Source organism: Ranitomeya variabilis, chromosome 6, assembly GCF_051348905.1.
Source record: "Ranitomeya variabilis isolate aRanVar5 chromosome 6, aRanVar5.hap1, whole genome shotgun sequence".
In the NCBI taxonomy this organism is placed as follows: Eukaryota; Metazoa; Chordata; class Amphibia; order Anura; family Dendrobatidae; genus Ranitomeya; species Ranitomeya variabilis.
Window position 1 is genome coordinate 274,815,294 of NC_135237.1, and position 24,121 is coordinate 274,839,414.

The 24,121-nt window shown below is 39.6% G+C and overlaps 1 protein-coding gene across 1 annotated transcript in view; it reads left to right on the forward strand.

Moving 5' to 3' along the window:
- Positions 1–24,121, forward strand: part of LOC143782325 (dynein axonemal heavy chain 5-like) — a 610,263-nt gene that overhangs the window by 516,855 nt on the left and 69,287 nt on the right. The window contains exons 66-73 of the mRNA XM_077269680.1: positions 1,700–1,870; positions 3,385–3,763; positions 8,589–8,860; positions 9,779–9,943; positions 10,245–10,512; positions 18,256–18,377; positions 18,621–18,968; positions 19,251–19,439. Coding sequence (XP_077125795.1) covers positions 1,700–1,870; positions 3,385–3,763; positions 8,589–8,860; positions 9,779–9,943; positions 10,245–10,512; positions 18,256–18,377; positions 18,621–18,968; positions 19,251–19,439 — 1,914 coding nt within the window. The remainder of the gene's footprint in view (positions 1–1,699; positions 1,871–3,384; positions 3,764–8,588; positions 8,861–9,778; positions 9,944–10,244; positions 10,513–18,255; positions 18,378–18,620; positions 18,969–19,250; positions 19,440–24,121) is intronic.

The window sequence follows — 24,121 nt, forward strand, 5'->3', positions numbered from 1 at the left end:
TTTTCCGACTGTTACATATGTATTAATGTAATTAATAATATTTGCATGAGTCTCAGTTGTTCCATTTTTGTGCCACAGGTGTAGGGTATGTGCACACAACGTGTTTTTCAGGTCGCTTCGGCTCAATAAACAATAAAAATAATGAACACTTGATGAATACTTTTAGCAAAATAACATAAAATTATATCTTTTGTATTTTAACCTTGTCATACAAAGAGGTGGAAGGGTCTGTTTAAAACATAACATTTTTCCATCCATGCCCTAGTAGGTACTTTTGCCAAACCTTTTCTGTTTTTTTTCCTCCATGGCAAGTTTGAAGTTTGGCTGCTAAGTACAGGACAAAGGCTGAACTAGAGAATTGGCACTTGAAAAAAGTTTGGAGGTGCCGTTCTTCCTCAGCATATTTGTTATTTTGATAAAATATGAATAATTGCATAAAAAAACTTGTCCTTTTTTTATATATAATTAAAGCACCACTCTGTTTTTTATTTCACTGCCGAAATGGTATCACCAAAGTTTTATCCCTGTCCATAGTAAAATACTTACATGGCTAAGACCATGACTAAGGCTATCTAGTCCAAACACGTCAGTCCTGTGCCCCCTTGGATCCCCCTTGTGTCTTTTTTTAAAACAAGAACAGAATAAACTTGAAGTTTTACCTTTCTACGCTGGAGAACATTCCTTTCTATTTCTCTCTCAAGAAACGCCCATGACCAGGGCTACTCTATGGGCGGATTCCTTTCACTACTGTAGTGCTGCGGTGTTCACACTGTGCAGTAATGAGGCAGTAACCCAGGAGAGTTCAAAGCAAACGTGTTGAATGTCCAAAAAACTCACACAAAATTAAAAGCACACAGTGTCCTCCGGATCGTAGCCAGGCGTCAAAACAGTCCATATCCAAGACCAGTTGCCATGGGTGACTGCACCACTGTGTCACACTGAGGGGTGCCAGGCATTTGCTTCTCTTGGCTCTGTGTTACCTCACACAAGCCGGCTGTTGCAGAGCCACCTGCTCTGCCTCTTGCAAGCAAACACTGACACACCCAACCCTTTGCTGCAGGGTTTTTAAAATGGAATCTGTGGCCATGGGCCACTTGTAAGACCCGGCCTGGAGGGAGTGTACTGCCCCACTACCATCCTGTAGTTTGCTCCAAAAATAAAAGCCCATGCCAGGTTTTCTTAAATCCGCCTTGGGCAAGTAGCTTGCCCAAGACCAAACTTACTTTTATTTTGCACTGCAATCACAGCTATATCTGTGACTGCAATGCATTCCAGCGGTCAAAATATGCTTCTATGCACATCCTGGGGGACACATAGTGATCCTCGCATATAACACCTGTCACTGCTTCACACTACCAAGTTCCAGATATATGGTGAGCTGACTCTTTGTCCCTCTCTATATTAGTGATACCACTCCAGCGGTGAAATAAAGAAAAAACATTGGACTGGTGCTTTATATGATATCTAAATGTTATAAATGTTATCATTTATTAAACAAAAATGTACTATACAACTCCTTTTTCCTGACCCGGTATATTCTAAATATACTGGTATTAGTAAATGTTTCAAAAACAGGATAGGAATGCATACTCTGCAAAGAAAAATCTGAAAATTATACATGAAAATTAACTGCTGTCCATGAAATTGCCTTATTCTGTGTTGTGCTGATAAGCCCAAATTTCCGTACACTTGTCTTTAGGAGCTAGAGGCTGAGAGGGTCAAGCTAATGGAAGAAGTGACTTCAAACAAGAGGAAGATGCAGGAGCTCGAGGACAATCTCCTATTCCGACTCACCAGCACGCAAGGTTCTCTTGTAGAAGATGAGTCTCTAATTGAGGTTCTCAGGATCACAAAAACCACAGCAGAGGAGGTACAGCGTATCATATATCTATGTTACCGAATTTATGTGCTTGGTGTAATGTGATAATACAACCTAACAGCTTAAGAAAAATATATCTGGCTCTGGTTTAATAGTGCTAAATAATGATGCTGTGTTGCCAATGGGCCTAGAGGATAAATATATATACTGTATATCTTAGCACAATTTGGCTTTACCTTATTAGCCACATGCAATTCATTATTAATGCTTGTGAAGCATTTGCCAAGACACAGTACAAAACATAAAAAATTATTGTACCCATGTCCCAGATGCGATTAGAAATGTAGTAATAATAAATGCATTACCATTAAAGTTGTTCCAAGAAAATTAAACATTTATAACAGACAGAAATATAATTCTGCCTGCTGTGGAAAGACTTACACGGCTGATATAATCTTCTTTTGTGAGAATAATTTGCTTTCTCTAAGCCGTGGACTCGTTTTGTGGGTGTCATTTAACAGTAAATATTGCTCAACCTTTAAATGTCATCTCCTTTTTATTTTCCAGTGTGGATTGCAAAATTACAATCAAAAGGATAGCAAAATTGTCTTGTCACAAAGCTTTATTGTGTTGAAATGGGAATCAATCTTTGATCAGTCAAACCTAGCTTTTATGCAATGAAGCCTGTAGATTTGCTCTTTTTGACATCATTTCTGACTTCCTAATCCATTCAGCCCAGTTCACTTTACATTTTTGCATGCTATTAAAGGGAATTTGTCATCTGATTCCTGCTGTCCCCACCACAAGACTGGTCTGGTGCCGTTCCAAGTGATTGACAGGTCTTTCCTTATGAAAGAGACCTGTCAATCACGCCTAAGGTTTTTGTCCTGAAGAAGGGGGTCCTGTGTGACCTTGAAACACGTTGACTGTTAAACCTGTTCAGAATAAACTTTTGAAAGAATTAAGTTGACATCCTGGATCCTTCAGCAGCGCAGGTTTGACACGCATTTTCCTTCCACTGGTTGAATCACGTCTAGCATGGTTGGATGCTGCACCAGACTAGTCTCATCTTTGGCTATGGTCCCCAGTTGGATTTCCTAAATATATTTTCTGAGAAACTTTCTGGCTTTGATTCAAGCCTCTGTTGCTTGGGCAGCTTGAATCAGCTGGCAGGTTCCCTTTAAGATATATAACGGCTACTGATCATTTATAATTAAATGAGTGATATTACTGCACCCATAAAACTCCATAAACCTCAAATATCATACAGTGGCATACCAAGCTTGTGTTACTGCAACGTTATACTGCCCTAGAAACTTTAAAGGCTCCTTACGGCTGCACACAGAATGCCTATGGTACTGTACTGCTGCTTGCAAATGAATGCTCAGCTGAAATTATGGATAATTTTTAATAAACATTAGTATGCAAAGGGAATATGCAACTTTTTTTCACTGTCATAAGATACAAGATAGCCCTAGATTTGTAAACGTCTGAGAACAAAACTATGCTTTCTTGTCATTCATGTATATGAATTATGAATGTGCTGTGGGTTTTGGTTTTTCAAGGTCAGTGAGAAGCTGACGATTGCAGCAGAAACAGAGTTGAAGATTAATACAGCTCGTGAGGAATATCGCCCTGTAGCAACACGCGGCAGCATCCTCTACTTTCTTATCGTGGAAATGAGTTTGGTGAATGTAATGTATCAGACATCACTCCGCCAGTTCCTGGGCATCTTCGACTTATCGATGGAACGATCGGTGAAATCCCAACTGACCGCCAAGAGAATTGCAAACATCATTGAGTACCTTACTTTCGAGGTGTTTAAGTACACTGCTCGGGGCCTGTATGAAAACCACAAGTTTCTGTTCACGTTGCTCATGGCATTAAAGATAGATCTGCAAGCTAAGAAAATCTCTCATAATGAATTCCAGACTTTCATTAAAGGTACAATATGAAAACGTTCTCAGTCAGCATTTTCTCCCCAGTTTTATATTTTATTGGCCAACAGCTAATCCCAAAACAGTTAACTAAGATCCTAGAATTGTTACTAAACAACATTTTAAGCTAATCTTATATTAGTTCAAGTATTAATAATATATTAATATTTAACCATATACTGTTCACAGATTTAACTCTTTGCTTTCCTCTCTAGCAGTCTAGTCTTAATGTAGATATAACCACCTATACAATATGCCTTCATTTTCTCATACAATATACCAAATTTGATGCTTGTCCTGTTTAGGTTATTTTATGTCTATAGCAACTTAAACCACCAATCAAAGGGATTTTACCGATTCAAACTAATGAAAGGCCATCAGTATCTGGCGGTGGTCCAACTCTCAGTATCCCAACTGATCAGCTGTTTGAAGGGCTATGGTACTACCTACACACCATAGCCATGCATATATAGAAGGTGTGCTGTGCATTCAAACACTGTTTCTTTAACCCCTTAGCCACCGCCAATACACCTTTTAATGGCAGTCTTTAGGGGGCCTTATTTCTCAGCGCCGCTTTTTACTGGCACTAAGGAATAAGGGAATAGCGCCGCCCGGCAGTGGCAATTCCCACGAGTGTCAGTTGTACATGACAGCTGACTTCTTGCTGTATCAACCTGGTTTTGAAAGACGATGAATCCCTTAAATACAGCTGTCAATCGTGACAGCAGTGTTTAATTGGTTGCAAGAGAGCCACTGGACCCCCATGCTAACCATCAGACCCCTACAATAAGAATTGAGGGTGCCGGTGGTTACAATGGTACCCGGAGGTCATGTGATGATGACCCCAGGGTACTGTGGTCTATGAGATCCAGCTGTAAGCTGGATCTCACAGGCTGTGTCAGTGAGACACTGACAGTATCATGCACTGCAGTATATGAGTACTGCAGTGCATGAGACCAGCAATCAAAATCAAAATTATACAAATCCCACGATGGGACTAAGTGAAAAAGTAAAAAAGTAAAATAAAATTAGTAAAATAAAAAAGTAAAGAAAACACAAAAAACAGCACGCAAATCACGAAAAGCCATTTCGCCACACAAAACGCAGTGTTTGTGATAAAACAAAAATAAACAAAACATAGTGCACAGAATTTGTATCGCTACGTCCTGAACAACCCACTCTGTAAAACTGACACTTTATTTATTCCATATGGCTAACACTGTTAAAAATAAAATTAAAAAATGGCAAATATTTTGCTTTTTCATCATACGGACTCACAAAAAAGTGAATAAAAATTGATTAAAAAGTCGTATGTAAGCAAAAAATGGCAAAAATTTAAATGACAGCCGTCCAACAAAAAAGCAAGATCTAATATGGCTCATTCAGCAAGAAAATAAAAAAGTTACAGCTCTCAGAATATTGACGATGCAAAAACAAATTCATTTTTTGTAAAATATTGTTTTTATTGTGTAAAAATAGAAATCATAAAAAAAGTATAAATCTGGTATCGCTGTAATCGTACCAAACTGACGAACCAATCTGTTTTATCACTTTAACCGCACGGTGAAGGGCTCAAAAAATAAAAAATAAAAAATAAAACTGAATTGCTGGGTTTTGTTCATTCTGTGTATGAAAAACTAAATAAAAAACAAACAAAAATTACTATCTGCCCCAAAATGGTACCAAAAAAATTGCAACTTGTCCCACAAAAAATAAGCCCTCATACAGCTTTGTTCGCCAAAAAGTAAAAAAGTTACAGCTCTCAGAATGTGGCGACAAAAAAACCTACTTTTTATAAAAAAGCATTTTTACTGTATGATACCACACCGCCAACTCAGACTAAATGTACACAAGACAGAGTGTTGAAGAGATCCATAATATTAAAATTATCTTTATTATGTTCTACAGGGGACGCTGATGTGACTAATAGAGAAATAGTATACACTATCCAAAAATGAAGGATATAGAAATATAGATTGGGTACTGAAATAATTAAAATACTGTGACCCCCCACCAAAGACCTATATAATGAACCTAGGATATCATATATCTAGAGCAAAGCACCAATGAAGAAAATCAGAGAGAGACATTAACAGTATATAGCACTTGATGAGTAAAATATACAGCCCATAAGCTATCTAATATCAAAATGAAAGTCCTATAATTCACATATGACATTCAAGTGAAAGAAAAACGAAGGTAATAACATGTGCTTCGAAAGGTATAGGACCAACAGATGAGCGATTATATATCAGGATAAGGGAAGATGAGTGCAAAAGTAGGTACCAGAATCACCCATATATCCATTTGACCCTCATAGCAATACTCATATTGGAACCCCTCTAAACAGTAAACAATACCTGTGTATGTGGATAATGATGAATACCCAGGGATCAAAGATGACCAGCTCAGTGCCCACTCAACCCGATGTGTGTTTCGCTGCCAGCTTCTTCAGGGTGCGTGTCAGTGTGAGGGTGATCATTTTTTAAGTGATGCGCCATCCAATCCGCGTTGTAGGGAGCCAAAGTTACTCATGACATGTGCGGCGCCTGTTGCGACCTCCCTCCTCCTATAAACAGGATCTTTCTGGAAACGCTGCTTAGCACGCAAGCGTGGAACGCAAGCAGTTGGTGTGTGAGCGTCACTGAAGTACCAGAGGTTAGAGAGGCAGCTTATGCGCACTGTCCAGGTAAAAGAAGTCCATATTGGGATCGAAGGAAGACAAATGACCCTCATGATAACATGGATATATGAGACAGAGGAGCTACTTAGTCATGGAAAGAAACTAAGTGTAATGATGTGATAGAACTAATATCCTAGAGTTTCAGCATATTATAACTTTTAATTATTACCATGAAAGGTTAGTAGCCAAAATATAGATCATAGGCAACCAAGATGACATGTATAAAGTGCTAGAGCTCAAATTAATCAGTGCTCATATAAAAAAAATCAGTTTGACATCACCAATTTAGTTTATTTCTCTGCCACAGGTTCACAGAATAGGAGCAGAAGAGGAACACTAGTGATGAGAGGGGGGGGGGGGCGGAGGAAGAAATTGCTCTTATCCACTAAAGCTCCTTGTCATGCCCCTACATTGCTCCTGCCCTCATAAGGGTAGCCCCAAGTGTAGACCTGCTCACAATTTACCCATAAGGATTGTGTAGCCTCCCCTCCGTTCGGGGGGTTCATCAGGGGGGATTAAGCATAAGATATAGGAAAACAGCAATAGTTTGGACTCTTGCAGTGGCAAGTAGTGCCAAATCAAGTCTGACTGGTTGGTCCCAAGCATTACGCTGCAGATGCCCCCAACTCATCAGTAATTGGAAAAAAGAAGCCACCAGTAGCTCCTTGAGATTAATGCAACTCGAAACATCTGACACTGACACTGGACAAAAAAACTTCTAGAGGGCGACAAAGAGATAGAAATAGGAGCTTTATCAGAGGGGAAAGATTTATCCCACCTTCACCTAGGTCAGATTTTTTAGATCGAGCATACCCCTTACGAAACCGCAACCCCTACAACAAGGATTAGAGTTAAAAGTCATAAATCTATCTGAGACCCATCACTAACATAGAAATGTCAGGCTAAAGCAAAGGTCTTTCCTTTATATCTACTACGGACCTATCAGTCTTTGATAGTATCAAGGATATTAACCTCTTTGTCAGAAAGCTGAGATGGCACAAGTTCTTCATACAAAAGGACAGGAAGACTTGTGCCGATCTCAACATCCCACTTGATCTTCTCTCAGATGTCCAATTCTTGGCTAACCTGGACGAGGTAACATCAACATCCCGGGGACAAGGTCCCTTTACTTCCCTCTGAAATCCTAGCTCTAAGATGCCACCACCAGGGGGAGATCTGTCAGCAATTGATATCTTTCTAAACTTGGTTACAGATGAAATAAAAGAAAAAAAATACACAAGGACCACATAATCTGTGAAAAGAACAACTGAAGGCTCCTCAGGCGCTCAGCTAATGGAGCCCACAATCTATTCAATCAAAATCTGCATTCTAAAAGTCAAGTAGTGCTCCTTCCCATCCGATATCTGCCGTGTGCTCAAACAGTAGTATACAACCGCATAGTGGGTACTGCCACATTCGGGAGAAATTGCATAATTGTGGGGTCCAATTTATCCCATTACCCCTTGTTTAAATCATAAATTTGGTGCTAAAACAGTATTTTTGTGGGAAAATTTAAATTTTCCATTCTCACAGCTAAATGTTATAAAGTTTTTGAGTCACTTGTAGGTTAAAATGTTCAGTACACAACTAGATGACTTCCTTAGGCAGTGAAATTTGCAATATAGGGTCACCTGGTGGGTTTCTACTGTTTTGGCACCTCAGGGGCTCAACTAATAGAGCCCCCAATCTATTCAAATGAAATCTGCCTTCTAATAGCCAAGTAGTGCTCCTACCTATCCGATCCCCACCATGTGCTCAAACAGTAGTGTATAACCCCACATGAGGTACTGCAACATTCAGGAGAAATTGCATAACAAATTGTGGGGTCCAATTTCTCCCATTTCCCCTCATATAAGTTATAAATGTGGTGCTAAAACAGTATTTTAGTGGAATTATATTTTTCTTCTCACATCTACAGTAAATGTTATTAAGGTTTGTGAATCACTTGTAGGCTAAAAATGCTCAGTACTCCCCTAGATGAATTCCGTGAGGAGTCTAGTTTAGAAAATGATTGGATATCGATGGCCTACTCAAACTTACATAACCCCTGGGTGAATAAGCTTGCACAAATAAACAAAACGATGTTTACCAGATGACAATATGCTTTTATAACTTAAATCTAAGAAATTTTCTTCTCCACCCCTTCCAGGTGGTGCGACATTAGATCTGAATTCTGTGGAGCCAAAACCAAAAAAATGGATACTTGATATGACCTGGCTCAATCTAGTCCAGTTATCCAATCTACCACCTTTCAACAATCTCCTTGGACAGGTGGCGAGGAATGAGAAATCATGGAAGATCTGGTTTGATGAGGAAGCACCAGAAGAGGCATCATTACCTGATGGATATGATGGCCTACTGGATACTTTTAGAAAACTACTCCTTATTCGAAGCTGGTGTCCTGATCGTACTATTGCACAGGTACAGTTGCATCTACATTTGAGATCTGTATTAGGCTTTTCATGGAATAATGGCGCAGTTATTGGAGCCAATAACATAAAAAATACTGAACATGTACAATTAACTGGTCATGTGGCAAAATTGTATGCGAAGCGCTTATACGAGGATTTTTTTATATTGAAGCATTAATATGTCACTGTAAATAATACTAATACAGCTGTTATATTTTCAAATGACAAGGCTCACATCTTGAAGGGAACCTGTTGCACAATTCAGGCTGTCCAAACCACAGCCAGCATGAATCAAAGCCTGGCTGTACAATTGTAGTCATGTTTATATTTCTCTGAAATCCTCCGATATTTCAGAGACAATATGTATGAACCATAGCTTGAGATTAGGTTATTCTGGCACCACCCACAAACGGCTTCTCCCAGTGCTAAACCAGGTGATTGACTTGTCTCTTCCATATAGAAGACCTGTGAGAGACCTGTCAATCACCTGGCACAGCACTGGAAGAAGCTGACCAGGAGTGATGCAATACTAATGTAATGAATGCAGGTGATCACTAGCTGGATATTCAAATTATAAACTCTCTGAAATATCAGAGCGTATCATAGCGAAGTATACCAAGATGCAATCATAAAGCTCTGATTCATGCCATCTATGGATTGGAATCATGTGACAGTGTTCCTGTAAGTGACATTCTTCAGTCAAAATTAGATACTGACATTGTTTTTGATGTCCATGCTTCATTTTTTCATTTCGTTGGAATCTTCAGCTATCTTCAAGATTTTCCTACCATTTATGATGTAGAATAAAGTTATCAAACCTCAGCCTTGATTTTTTTTTCTAATTGTATTATAATCAGTGGGCTACACATTTTGCGTTATAAACATGATGCACTTCAATATTGTATTGTGATTTTCTGCTTATCTGTAGGCTAGACATTACATAGCAGAATCTCTTGGAGTAAAATATGCTGAAGGATTTATTCTTGATATGGAGTCTATGTGGGCTGAAAGTGATTGCAGAACCCCTATGATCTGCTTCCTATCCATGGGCTCAGATCCCACAGAAAATATTGAGCGCCTGGCCAAATCTAAGGTACTGTATAAATTACCATAGGGTCCTGTATGTGTACTTTGTATACTGACCACCAATGAAGAGATATTTGTTATAGTTTATTGGATACTACCTACCAAAATTGCTTCATTATGGGTGTTAATCCTATCTATAGTATACACATCTTGCAGTCATAAACATGCAGATTTTATTCTGTACTCAGACTAGTGTGGAAAAACCAAGCTGTTGTATTCATAAAATGTCTATGAACGATAAGTTTTGGCATATTCTAGAATGAGTGAAAAAACTTGTTTCATACTAATGTTCTTTATTCATTTCACAGAATGCACCTTGTCGTGCAATTTCTATGGGCCAGGGGCAAGAGGTTCATGCTAGACGTCTTCTCAGTCAATCCATGCAAGATGGTGGGTGGTTACTCCTTCAAAACTGTCATTTAGGATTGGACTTCATGGACGAGTTACTGGATACAATTACCATCACAGAAACTGTGCATGATGGTTTCAGAACTTGGATCACCACAGAAGTCCACCCCAAGTTCCCTATAAATTTGCTACAGTCATCAATAAAATTTACTAATGAGCCACCGCAAGGTATGTTCCTTATCTTTGTTTGAGAGTATATTTTTAAACAATGGAGTCAGACTGGTGTAGTATGAAGCGTATAAGGAGCTGTCCCACAGACACATGATAGATGATAAATTTATGATGGGTGTCCCAATGCTGGGATGCTGAATGTTGATAATAGGGTCCCAAGTCTCCCATTGTAATTAAGTGACTGTTGCACAAGTGCAATGTCGCTCCATTATAATCTATGAAATGATGCAATTATGCCCTATCTTGTGAGTAAGTGAAAAATGTTGCATGTGGGCCAATCTCTCCAATTCCAGCCTTTCATTTATTTGTGTGCTACAATTCTTACTATAATGCTGTTCCTTGCCATTTTAAAGTTGAACTAGATTTTACTTTTTGGCATGTTATTATTAGTGATGAGCGAGTGTACTCGTTGCTCGAGTTTTGACCTCCGAGTATTTATGACTGCTCGGAGATTTAGTTTTCATCCCAGCAGCTGAATGATTTACAGCTATTAACCTGCTTGATTACTTGTGGGGATTCCCTAGCAACCAGGCAACGCCCACATGTACTTAGGCTGGCTACTAGCTGTAAATCATTCAGCTGCCACAATGAAAACTAAATCTTTGAGCAGTCATAAAATAGGGTTGAGTGAAACGGATCGGACAAATTCAAAAATCGCCGACTTTCGGCAAAGTCGGGTTTCATGAAACCCGACCCGATCCTAGTGTGTGATCGGCCATGAGGTCGCCGATCTGCACGCAAAAGTCGCGTTTCATATGACGCTTTCAGCGCCATTTTTCAGCCAATGAAGGAGGACGCAGAGTGTGGGCAGCGTGATGACATAGGTCTCGGTCCCCACCATCTTAGAGAAGGGCATGACAGTGATTGGCTTGCTTTCTGCGGCGTCACAGGGGCTATATAGGGGCGTGCACGCCGACCGCCATCTTACTTCTGCCGATCTTAGCATAGGGAGAGGTTGCTGCAGCTTCATCAGAAGAAGGGATATAGTTAGGGAGGGAAGATTAACCCCCAAACTGCTTGTGCTGTAGCGATTTCCACTGTCCAACACCACCTTTTTTTTGCAGGGACAGTGGAGGCTATATTTTTGTGCATCAGCTCTGTAGCTTATTAGGCTGCCTTATAAGGCTCCCTGATAGCTGCATTGCTGTTTGCACGCTGCTGTGCAAACCAACTGCTTTTTTAAAAGCAAAAATCCTGTTGCTCCTTTCTGCACAGTTATCTTGTTTATTTGTTGATTGAAATTGTACTACAGTCCTTGTATTTTTTCATATATCTTCCAGCCACTTTCTGCCACTTACATTGTGTTGTTTTATACACTGGGCCTGAGTTTTGGTTCAGTCTCCAAAAAAAAAGTGAGATTCAAATTCTCACAAAGTGGATATACTTCAGTCCTGTTAGTTTGTCGTATATCAGCCAGCCACTTTCTGCCACTTACATTGTGTTGTTTTATGCACAGGGCCTGAGTTTTTGTTCAGTCTCCCAAAAAAAAGGGAGATTTAAATTCTCCACAAGTTTATATACACCTTCTACCTTGTTTTACAGTACCATATAACGGTTGTTATTTTGGTTAGATTTTCCAAAACATGAAGTCTGGTGGAAGAGCCCGTGGGCGGTGGTTGCCAGCTGGTACTGATGGTGGTGGTGCACAACCAACGTCAGACACACCATCGTAATATGAGGGGCCCTGTGCCAGTACCGCCACCCACGAGAGTGTTCCCACCCAGCTCGAACAGTGCTCTACCACTTGCAATACTTACCTCTCCCTGCTCCACCACTGTGTAGTCTGTGCTGTTAAATCCTTCATTGGCACTGCCAATACAAATTTGTTGAAATGATAGATGATAATTAAAATATACAGGGGCCCTGGCCTCCGTTTAGACCAGTTAATACTTTGCGCCTACTACCACTGTCTGCTACTCAGCAGAGGAGCCCACCCCTGTACCTAACTATGCCACCTCTTTATTTATGAACAATTTTTTGGCAGACATTTAGCCCGCTTTATTATTTGGGCCTACTAACTTAGTCTGCTACTCAATACAATTTTCCGACACTGAGCAAAGCAATGTCGCCTGTTTATTTATGAACAATTTTTTGGCAGACATGTAGCCCACTTTATTATTTGGGCCTACTAACTGTGTCTGCCACTCATTACAGTTTTCCTCCACTGAACAAAGTAATGCCACCTGTTTAGTCCTGTTACCACATTTGAACTGCATTTAGCCTACTTTATTATTTGGGCCTACTAACTGTGTCTGCCACTCATTACAGTTTTCCTCCACTGAACAAAGCAATGCCGCCTGTTTAGTCCTGTTACCACATTTGAACTGCATTTAGCCTACTTTATTATTTGGGCCTATATCTGTGTTTCCTCCTCATCCTGCCCATTGCCCAGCCACTGCTAGATGAGTCTGCTGGTACATTGACCCAGACCACTACATTCCCCTTGCACTCTACACAGCCAGAATCTGACCCTGCTGAAAGTCAGGTTCCCCTTCCCGCATACTATACCACCTTACACGGGGACAAAGAGGAACGTGCAGATGAAAGTGCAGGTTCCTTCATCAGGTGGGGGGGGCATACTCATTGGCGACGTCACTGGCACAGGGCCCCTCATAGTACACAAAAGTGTCTCTGCCAGTGGGAGGTGCCACCCGCCGTCAAATACACCGCTGTACTATGAGGGGACCTGTGCCAGTGCCAAGGAGTGGGCCCCCCTGCTTGCTCAGGATCACAGCACTTGCAAAGTTGAAATACTTACCTCTCCCTGCTCCACCGCCGTGACGTATTCCGCGTTTCCAGGGCCCACGAAAATCTTGAGCCAGCCCTACCCCCCACAACTTTAGCCAAATGACCCCCAGTTTTCAATGCCTAACTATTATTATAAAGTAAATTAAGATTGACAAGCTTAAGTAATAAGAATTGATGTTTTGGCATTAAAATGGGCACTGTAGGTGTTTTCCTGTCCTCCACTCACTGCCGACTTTGATTCCCCATTGACTTGCATTGGGTTTCGTGTTTCAGTTGGCCCCCGACTTTTCGCAATAATCGGCCGATTTCACCCGACCCGACTTTTGACAAAGTCGGGTTTCTCGAAACCCGACTCGATCCTAAAAGAGTAAAAGTCGCTCAACTCTAGTCATAAATACTCGGAGGTCACCCGAGCATGCTCGGGAAAACCCGAGCAACGAGTACACTCGCTCATCACTAGTTATTATCAGTCAAATCTTTCAGTTTTTCATTGATCTTGCAAGAGTGCTCATCTGGTAAAGGATACCTCTTGTTAAATTCTTAAGATCCTTCATGAAAATAGAAGCATATTTGTTATATTGTACCATTTTCTATGTTTGTGTATAAAACCATTATCTTACTATTTTGAAAATGTCTTCTTTACTGAGAGTGCATATAATAATGACTTCAGTTCTCTAAACATCAGATTAATGCATTTTTCACATATCTCTAATATGTATTATGGATTACATGTAATTAATGTTAAATGTAAAAGATGACTAATATTATACAAGTAGCTAAAAAATTTTGAAGAATTGTGGCTGCAGAGAGAAATATTTTTTTATTATTTCTCCCATTTGTTTTGGAGATATTTGCAATGAAAGAATTTGCACATAATGAGTTAACTTTTTTAAGTCCAAGTGGGTGTTATCAGATAGTTTTCACTAAGGGCGTGTACTTCTTCTCCCTGTATGATGCTAATGAATCATAAGCATTCAGCAACTCTCACAGGAAAAAAGAACATGACCCAACAATTGCTTACAGCTTGTTTCTCAGTGTGTGAGATGTAAAGATACAGCCTTGATCTACCGATCTAACCTCCTGCATGATTAGAAATCAGAGATAGTGTCCCTCTGTAGGGAGGGACAGGACAGCTGAGTTTAGCTGTGTCACATTATATACCCTGCTATCAGCTCTCCTAGCTCTGTCAGCTCTGCTGTACTGCCCCTCCACCCACTCTACTTTTCTGTAGATATGTAATAATCACACTAATGTCTGGTGTGCTCAAGTTGTAATGGCTGTGCAGTGAGACTAGAGCAGGGTGTCATTATATCTCAAACAGGAGTAGTCCAAAACAGCCAGGTTACTACTGTGTGAGATATAATGACAGACCTGACCACACTGCAATGCCTTTCCAAGTTGCTTGTGCACAGCAGACAAGCATGATTACTAATACACTTAGTAATCAGGAGAGCTGATAGAAGGGTTTGTAATATGACACAGCTAAGCCCATACGCACTGTCTCATGCTGGAGTTTAGACCAGGAGATCAGAGCTGTATCATTACATTTCATACACTGAGAAATCTGTTCTAATCTATGGTGGGCGTGTGTACATTCACCATGAAGGAACATTTTTTTGCAGCATCTTTTCTTGCTTAGCTTTGCATTGTACCATTCCTTTTCAATTAACACCTGTTTTCTATATCACTTGTTGATGGGCATGACAATGCATATCCCAACACTATCCAGTGCACACTTCTTTGACAAAGTAGATGGTCACACCCTTTTTTTAGTTTATTCTTATATTTCCTGGAGAAATACCAGAGTACAAAGCTGAGTGGAATAAAAAACACAGAGTTTTGAGATAAAGTGCTCAAGTATGGTTATTTATACAAGTATTACTAAAATATCAGGAAAGTTGACAGGTCTAGTGAAAGTGATTGTCTGGCACTTTTACATTGATGACCTATCCTTAGCATAGGTTAATATCTGATTGGTGGGGTGCTACACCCTGCACCCCTGCCAATAAGCTGTTTCCAGTGCCAGTAGCGTCCATAAATGCTCAGTTATTCAAATCAAAAGGAGGTGAATGTGCAGTACCATGAGCACTATACTATTGACAAAGTTGTGCTGTGCTCCTACATAACTGAGCACCCCAGATGCCGCCCGAACTGGGAACAGCTGATAAGCGGGGTGCATGTAAATGTCCACTGCACCTATTTTAAGTACCATGTGAAAGTGTTTAAACAGTGGTTAGACTGACATAATAATGTTTTATTTCTTAAAGGAGTTTTCCATCTTGACTTTTTTTGCTGTCATAAATGTAATTCATTACATATAGATAGATCCTCCGTCATTTAGGTCTATTTTTACTCCATTTTCCTTACTAGCCAAGTGATCATGGTTTACCCCCCTGGTTCATTGGTAGTGTTACCAGCCAACTGTTCTCTACGCCTCTGTGCTTGACTCGCTCCCGGTGTTTGGCTATTTATAGAATCATGTGACTTAGCTATAACCACCCTCTTTGTCTATTCCTCTCTCTGTCCTTCTGTGAATCGGCTCTTTATTTTTGTAGGTTTTGTTAATATTGCCAGACATATGAAACTTAAAAAGTGTTTTAATTGTTGTAGTTGTATCTGAAATCCCTTTTAATATGGTTGGTTTGATTTTTTTATCTTTAGTCTTAAATATTTCCCAAAATGTAGCTTACAGTAGCCAGGAGAAAATGACAAGTGGAATTCACTGCCCAATTTTTTTGTTCCCAGGAAAATAAGCTGCCACCAGAGCTGTCAGACAGCTGGGTACTCCCTCTCCCCACTGAAAACACATGGACACTCATTCTAACCAAGCATGTATGTGTATTTAGAGTTTGGTGGGGTGAACAGGTGTTTAGCAATCAACTATTGAAGTTGTATGGACATCTATAGAAATGCAACATGGTCAACTTGGCTATTTACTATATTGACTGCACACCAAATACCATTTAGATCAGGGGTTGCCGACCTTTTTGGGTCCAAGGGCCGCATTGTCAGATCAAACCAACCCCAAGGGCTGCAATTGTAGTATTATTGCCTATTTTAAGTATGTACTGTAAATATCTAATAGGTGTTGGTTCAATTTTAGAGCTCCCACCTATAATGAAGGTAGAGTTATCCTTCTCAGTGGTTTGCAGTCCAGAATGGAGAAGAAATTGCATTCAGCTCTCCTCTTTGTAGTATATGCCAGATGCTGAAACAGTCAAGTGTTTCCCTTCTCCCATAGACTACAATGAATAAAGTAGCACTCATGCACTGTCACTTTTTCTCCTCTTTTTGGGCTACAGGAGTCAGGACTCACTCAATATGCCAAAATATGGGTACCCCAGAAATGACCACACAGCACTCCATTCGTAGAATACCCATTACTATCGTGCTACACACCACTGGTCTTCTCCGTGTCGTATGTGGCCAGACACTATCATGTATGTGAGTAGATGGTTGAGGGCTTCACAGAAGGGCATTGCGGGCCGCAAGTGGACCCTGGGCCACAGGTTGTGCACCCCTGATTTTTCTAGATAAAGCTAAACAATAGTATGATTATTTGGCACTGAAAGAGCAGCATATGTATTTTTTAACAAATATATAAAGTGGCATTTTTTGTGCAAACACATAGAACTTAAATAAGTTTAAATGAGAATAGAGTGAGAACTTTCATGCCGCCCTTTTCGCTGCTGCCCACTGTGTCACATTCAAAAGGCCACACAATGGCTTTTGAGTTCTCGAATAACTTGAGAAAATGTTGCGGCAGGAATTATAAGACTCGACCACGGGAGGTTCCTCCAACATTAGCAGTCCTGCAGAAACCAGCAGTTACAATGGCCCTCGAGGAGCAATTATTATTGAATAAAGAATTGATGATTTTAGATGCTTAATTGAATGCAGTACAGTGTGACCAGTGGCGTGCCCATTCAGGGGCTCGTCAACACGGTTTCCAAGTGAGGAAAATAGTCTGGAGTGGTACGCCAATGGGGAGCTAATTTCTGATAAATGTACAGTATTTTTTCTGCTATGAATTAATGACTACAAAACTAGGTCTCAGGTACAGAAAGTTGTGTGCGTAGAGGTACTTCACGTTAATTGGGCTATTTGCTGTACTTTTACATTGTCTACAATACAACTGACTTTTTGTACTTCAACTAATCAATTTGCTTCATATATAAATGTTATAATGAATTTTATTTGCTAATCAGATATTTCTACCATTTCCTTATATACAATTGACTAGTTACTAGTGTCCACTGATCCATAATCCATGATGGCTACTCACTAAGCTTGCATTCTTCTATCCTAACTGCGGATATGCGGTTTCTTCCCTGATTTTTATAATATGTAAGGTGCACACAAACAGAGTGATCTATTTCAAGTGTTTCTTTCTGTTAATGTTGATGATTATGGCTTGCAGCCAATGAAAACCCAAAAGTCATTATTGCAGTAAATTAGAATAATTAACAAAAAAACACCTACAAAGCCTTCCTAAGAGTTTAAAAAAGTCTTCAGACTCTACCGTATATTGTTTCCCAATGGGTATATCCAAATAGTATATTGGACAACCAGTGGCCAAATAAAAAGTGGGCATGCCTTTCATTGTGTTTTTAAGTTTAATTAGTCGATTTTATAATACTCTTGTCTTGCCATTGTCAGGATGAGAATGCAGATGATAAAAGCCATTTCCTGCAAGCTATCCTATGCAGAAAAGTCTTAAAAGATATGGTGCTGTTGCTAACCTTACCTATTGTGCTACTCTCCAAAATTCAGAGCAGACCCTTCAATGGCACATACATCTCATATGTCATACTTTTCAGAACTGGGGTGCCCCATTTGTCCATTAAGATGCATTTTGCTGAAAATAAACTGTTTCCAAGTGACAGTCACAAAGCATTACCATTTGCTGTTATTGGAAAGCTGCCATCCATGTTCATAGTGCTGGTAATAGAGGCTACACACACTATGATTATTTTTTATTTATATCAATAGGAGTGAAAGCCGGATTGAAGAGGACGTATTCTGGAGTTTCTCAGGAGCTTCTGGATGTAACCAATGTTCCACAGTGGAAACCATTGCTCTACGCAGTTGCTTTTCTACATACAACAGTGCAGGTAAAAACTATAAAATGAGCTAAAATATACTAAAGAATTTATTTTTACAATATAGTCGTATACTATGTATTCATTAAGCCTGTGTTAATTACAAATGTCCCCAATTTATTTGGAAAAATAATGATAAAGTCCTTTAAATAATGATTATGGACTGTTTTACAGTACCAAACAAATAATTTTTTGGCTATAACATTTTTAGATTTCATGTTCACATTTCAAATCTCTTGCTTTATTCTCCTTTAGGAGAGAAGAAAGTTTGGACCCCTAGGTTGGAATATCCCCTACGAATTTAACCAAGCTGACTTTGCTGCCAGTGTGCAGTTTGTCCAAAATCATTTGGATGATGTCGGCACCAAACGTCCAGTGAACTGGAACTGTCTGCGCTACATGCTGGGAGAAGTGCAGTACGGTGGCCGTGTAACCGACGATCTCGATAAGACATTACTGAACACATTTGCTAGAGTCTGGTTTGGAGAGCACATGTTTTCTGACAAATTTTGCTTCTATAAAGGCTATGGCATCCCTAAGGGTAAAACAGTAGATGAGTATATCCAGCACATAGAGCAGCTGCCAATGGTGGACACACCACAGGTAAAAACAGCCTCATACTTGTATAAGTCATATACCTTCGAATTACCATAGGCCCACCATCTCTGGAGGTCTTTGGCAATAGGTCAGGAATTATATCTTCTAGACATACAAAATTTGATAAATTAGATTTACTATATCCCAAGATAATGTTTGATCATTTAAGGTATCTATTGTACCTTTCTTCTGTAACAGCACATGTATATGTTTTCTTCTCAAGCCTTTCTTGTTGTGTTTGCTCAAGCATTAAACATATAATGAATATTTCATGTGTTTTTGTTAAAGGTGTTTGGATTACATCCAAATGCAGATATAACCTACCAAACTAACATGGCAAATGAGACTCTAAGCACAATAGTCAATATTCAGCCGAAGGACAGTGGGGGAGGATCAGGAGAGACTAGAGAAACTATTGTCCAACGTCTTGCAGATGAGATGTTGGAGAAATTGCCAGAGGACTACATTCCACATGAGGTACCATCTTGTTCTTCACTTTGGGTTTGTGTGAGTGAGTATGGGTGGACACATATTCATCATTCAGTACATATAAGCAAGAGTGGAGCTATGTTTAGATTTGGGTTTAATAATTCATACTATATAAGGTGCAACACTGTAAAATACCAGGTGTGCAAGCTTGTCCACGTGTCCAAGTTGATTTAATAACCCCACAGTAAATGTCTTCATGCATCTGCTGCTGACATCAATCTGCTTATTGATCTTTTATTTTACTAACATTACAACATATTGCTTAAGTACGCTAAACCTAGAAGACTTGACGTTGCTACATTTTACATCCAAGGCCGGAATTCAAGATGTTGCCTTGAGACATCCAATCATATAGAGATATTGATTGGGTCTACCAGAAAGAATTCAAGAAATAATTGCTTGTGCATGTTTTTCATATTGATTAATTCACAGGTCTCTAATGTGATACTTGAAAAAAAAAATACTGCCTGCCCATCATTAACGTAGTGGTTAATTTTCAAGCTGAAACAAATGTAATAAACCGTTACTTTAGTCAGTGAAGGTTCACTATTGTTTATTGTACAGCTTATTATACATTTATATTGCATTTATAGTAGTTGTTGACCTCTCATCTACAGGAGCAACCGAGAGGTCTGTGATGATGTCACCATTGTAGGACTCATGCATGCCATCACACACTTGTATGTTGTGGTCAGCATCACTGCCAGTCACAGTTTTACCACAGGGCCGCACTCACACGTTCAGTATTTGGTCAGTATTTTACCTTGGTATTTGTAAGCCAAAACCAGGAGTGGGTGATAACTGCAGAAGTGGTGCATATGTTTCTATTATACTTTTCCTCTATTTGTTCCACTCCTGGTTTTGGCTTACACATACTGAGGTAAAATACTGACCAAATACTCAATGTATGGACATGGCCTAACAGTTCCAGCCATGGTGCCTACCTAGCATCCACAGTCTAAATAAGAGTGAGAGCTGCAGTGTTCCCCTTACATTAGCAGCCACAGTGTCCCCATGAGTATTCCAATCTATATAGCCAAATCTCTTTGCTCTCATAAACTTTCTAGCCACAGTTCCACCATATCATTTCCAGTCACCAAATCCCTACTACATCCATTTATTTTAATTTTTTCTCTAATGCTATTTTACCAGCCATACAAAGAGACCACTATCCAGCTTGCACAGTAGACAACATGGTGTCACACTGCTGGGTGGTTGATGCTCGGATGTATCAGACCTGTCACATTTTGCTCCCTGGAAGACCAAAGCTAATTTGCACATACAGTATAAAGTAATTGATTAATGTATTTGTATCAAACTTTAGAGGAACGGTGTTTCCCTAATTTCCAGACTATAGCCTTGGTTTTAAAAATTGGTATCTTTCTTAATGAGTACGCAGCTTTATTCTATATTGAAATGATGCAATAAATGTGAATGATTGCGGCAGGATTAGATGTCTAACTAATTATTGCTGGCAATTAGGAGTATTCTGTTTATTTTACTTTCAAGGCGCCTAGCTAAATATTAACTTTGTATTCTTATACAATAAGTGCGCTTTTCATGCATGCGAGCAGAGACAAATTGTCTGTCTTTATCTCCTTTGGGCCGCATTTCAGCACATTTTAAGAGTATGAATGTATTAGTGTGAGGGAAAAGTCTGTTGTCTGTCATATTGAAATGCAGAGGAGAATTAGGTGCTGAAAATGTAGATGAGCAAATTGTATGAAGGTAGGTTGAAAAGAATATATTAAAATCAAGTTTCATTATGAAACCTCCAAAAAAAAAACCTGTTCATCACAGACGGGAATAATCAGGCTCAAGTAAAGGAACACTTACAGTGGGAATTTCATTACATATTGGCAGAGCTATAAACACAACATATTGGCCTTCACCCAGATGCACATAAACCGCCTTAACACGTACGCATATAAAATAATGCTTTTTAAGTACACTTACCATTTGCTATCAAAAGATAACTTCTAAGTACCAAAAACAGTTGTTCCCCAGTCATATTATTTCATCCTTACGGCAGATTAAGTAACACTGTGGTGAAACGGGCTAAAGTGATTGCCTTTTACTGCTGTATATGTCCAAATTATGTATTTGCTACTTAATTCTAGAATATTACCATTTAATTGTATAACATCCAGATAGTTTTTTGTTAAATAGAACATTTCACCAGTTTGAGTATGTTAAAGTCATCACAACATGGAATAGTAGCTGCAAAGCTGGGTAAAATGTAGTTTTTATTTTTCAACTTCTCCTCTCTGTTGCAGAAATTTTAGATTGCAAAGTTTAGATTATAATTTAACTTAATTTAAGGGCCATTACCAGAGATTTTTTGCTGGAATCATGTACTTCTTCATAAGCAAACAACAAAATAAATGGTAAAAATAATACAGCCCCAAAATAGCTTACAACAGGTTTCTCAGTGTAAGACATGCAATTACAGATAGTCTTCTCTCCTCACTGGTCTCACTGCAGTTGTTACATGTGTGGAGTGTAAAACAGAGATTACTAACCCTCTTCAGCTCTCCTTTCACTGCAGTGTGTGTGTGGGGGGGATAGGGCTGGAAGCATTGTGAAAAGAGAACTGCAGCTTTAGAAATGTTTGTTATGAGACAAAGATCAGCTCTGCTGTACTACCTCTCCCTCCATACTGACTGCTGTGGGGGAAAGAAGTGTTCATAATCACACTCATCTCTGCTCTACTTCCCGCAGTAATCACTCTATAGTGAGAACAGAGAGCAGGTCAGACTGTCTGTCATGAATGTCATTACATTTTACTCAGTTCTGCAGCCACTATTTCATGATGTGGCCAGTTTGACATACTAAAGCTGGTGAAAAGCCCTTTAAGATATGGTATAGTATGTGAATGTAAATGGAGTTGCCATTAAAAAGTGATACTTAATTACCCTAATGAGAATCTCAACTTAGTCACGCTTATATAGGGCTGCTGAAAAATATCATAAAAAGACAACCAATATTTGAATAAATTGTTCACATGTTTATTCACTGTCTCCTGTGAGTGACTATATTTACTTTGCATCTTGATATTTTATCAGATATTTAGATTTTAAGGCACAACATACAGTACAGACCAAAAGTTTGGACACCTTCTCCTTTAAAGATTTTTCTGTATTTTCATGACTATGAAAATTGTACATTCACACTGAAGGCCTCAAAACTATGAATTAACACATGGGGAATTATATACTTAACAAAAAAGTGTGAAACAACTGAAAATATGTCTTATATTCTAGGTTCTTCAAAGTAGCCACATTTTGCTTTGATGACTGCTTTGCAGACTCTTGACATTCTCTTGATGAGCTTCAAGAGGTAGTCACCGGAAATGGTCTTCCAACAATCTTGAAGGAGTTCCCAGAGATGCTTAGCACTTGTTGGCCCTTTTGCCTTCACTCTGCGGTCCAGCTCACCCCAAACCATCTCGATTGGGTTCAGGTCTGGTGACAGTGGAGGCCAGGTCATCTGGAGTAGCACCCTATCACTCTCCTTCTTGGTCAAATAGCCCTTACACAGCCTGGAGGTGTGTTTGGGGTCATTGTCCTGTTAAAAAATAAATGATGGTCCAACTAAACGCAAATCGGATGGAATAGCATGCCGCTGCAAGATGCTGTGGTAGCCATGCTGGTTCAGTATGCCTTCAATTTTGAATAAATCCCCAACAGTGTCACCAGCAAAGCATCCCCACACCATCACACCTCCTCCTCCATGCTTCACGGTGGGAATCAGGCATGTAGAGTCCATCCGTTCACCTTTTCTGCGTTGCACAAAGACACGGTGGTTGGAACCAAAGATCTCAAATTTGGACTCATCAGACCAAAGCACAGATTTCCACTGGTCTAATGTCCATTCCTTCTGTTCTTTAGCCCAAACAAGTCTCTTCTGCTTGTTGCCTGTCCTTAGCAGTTGTTTCCTAGCAGCTATTTTACCATGAAGGCCTGCTTCACAAAATCTCCTCTTAACAGTTGTTGTAGAGATGTGTCTGCTGCTAGAACTCTGTGTGGCATTGACCTCGTCTCTAATCTAAGCTGCTGTTAACCTGCGATTTCTGAGGCTGGTGACTCGGATAAACTTATTCTCAGAAGCAGAGGTGACTCTTGGTCTTCCTTTCCAGGGCCGGCCCTCATGTGAGCCAGTTTCATTGTAGCACTTGATGGTTTTTGCAACTGCACTTGGGGACACTTTCAAAGTTTTCCCAATTTTTTGGACTGACTGACCTTCTTTTCTTAAAGTATTTATGGCCACTCGTTCTTCTTTACCTAGCTGCTTTTTTCTAGCCATAATACATATTCTAACAGTCTATTCAGTAGGACTGAAGTAGGTATTCAGCTGTGTATCCACCAGAATTCTGCACAACACAACTGATGGTCCCAACACCATTTATAAGGCATGAAATCCCACTTATTAAACCTGACAGGGCACACCTGTGAAGTGAAAACCATTCCCGGTTACTACCTCTTGAAGCTCATGAGGAGAATGCCAAGAGTGTGCAAAGCAGTCATCAAAGCAAAAGGTGGCTACTTCGAAGAACCTAGAATATAAGACATATTTTCAGTTGTTTCACACTTTTTTGTTAAGTATATAATTCCACATGTGTTAATTCATAGTTTTGATGCCTTCAGTGTGAATGTACAATTTTCATAGTC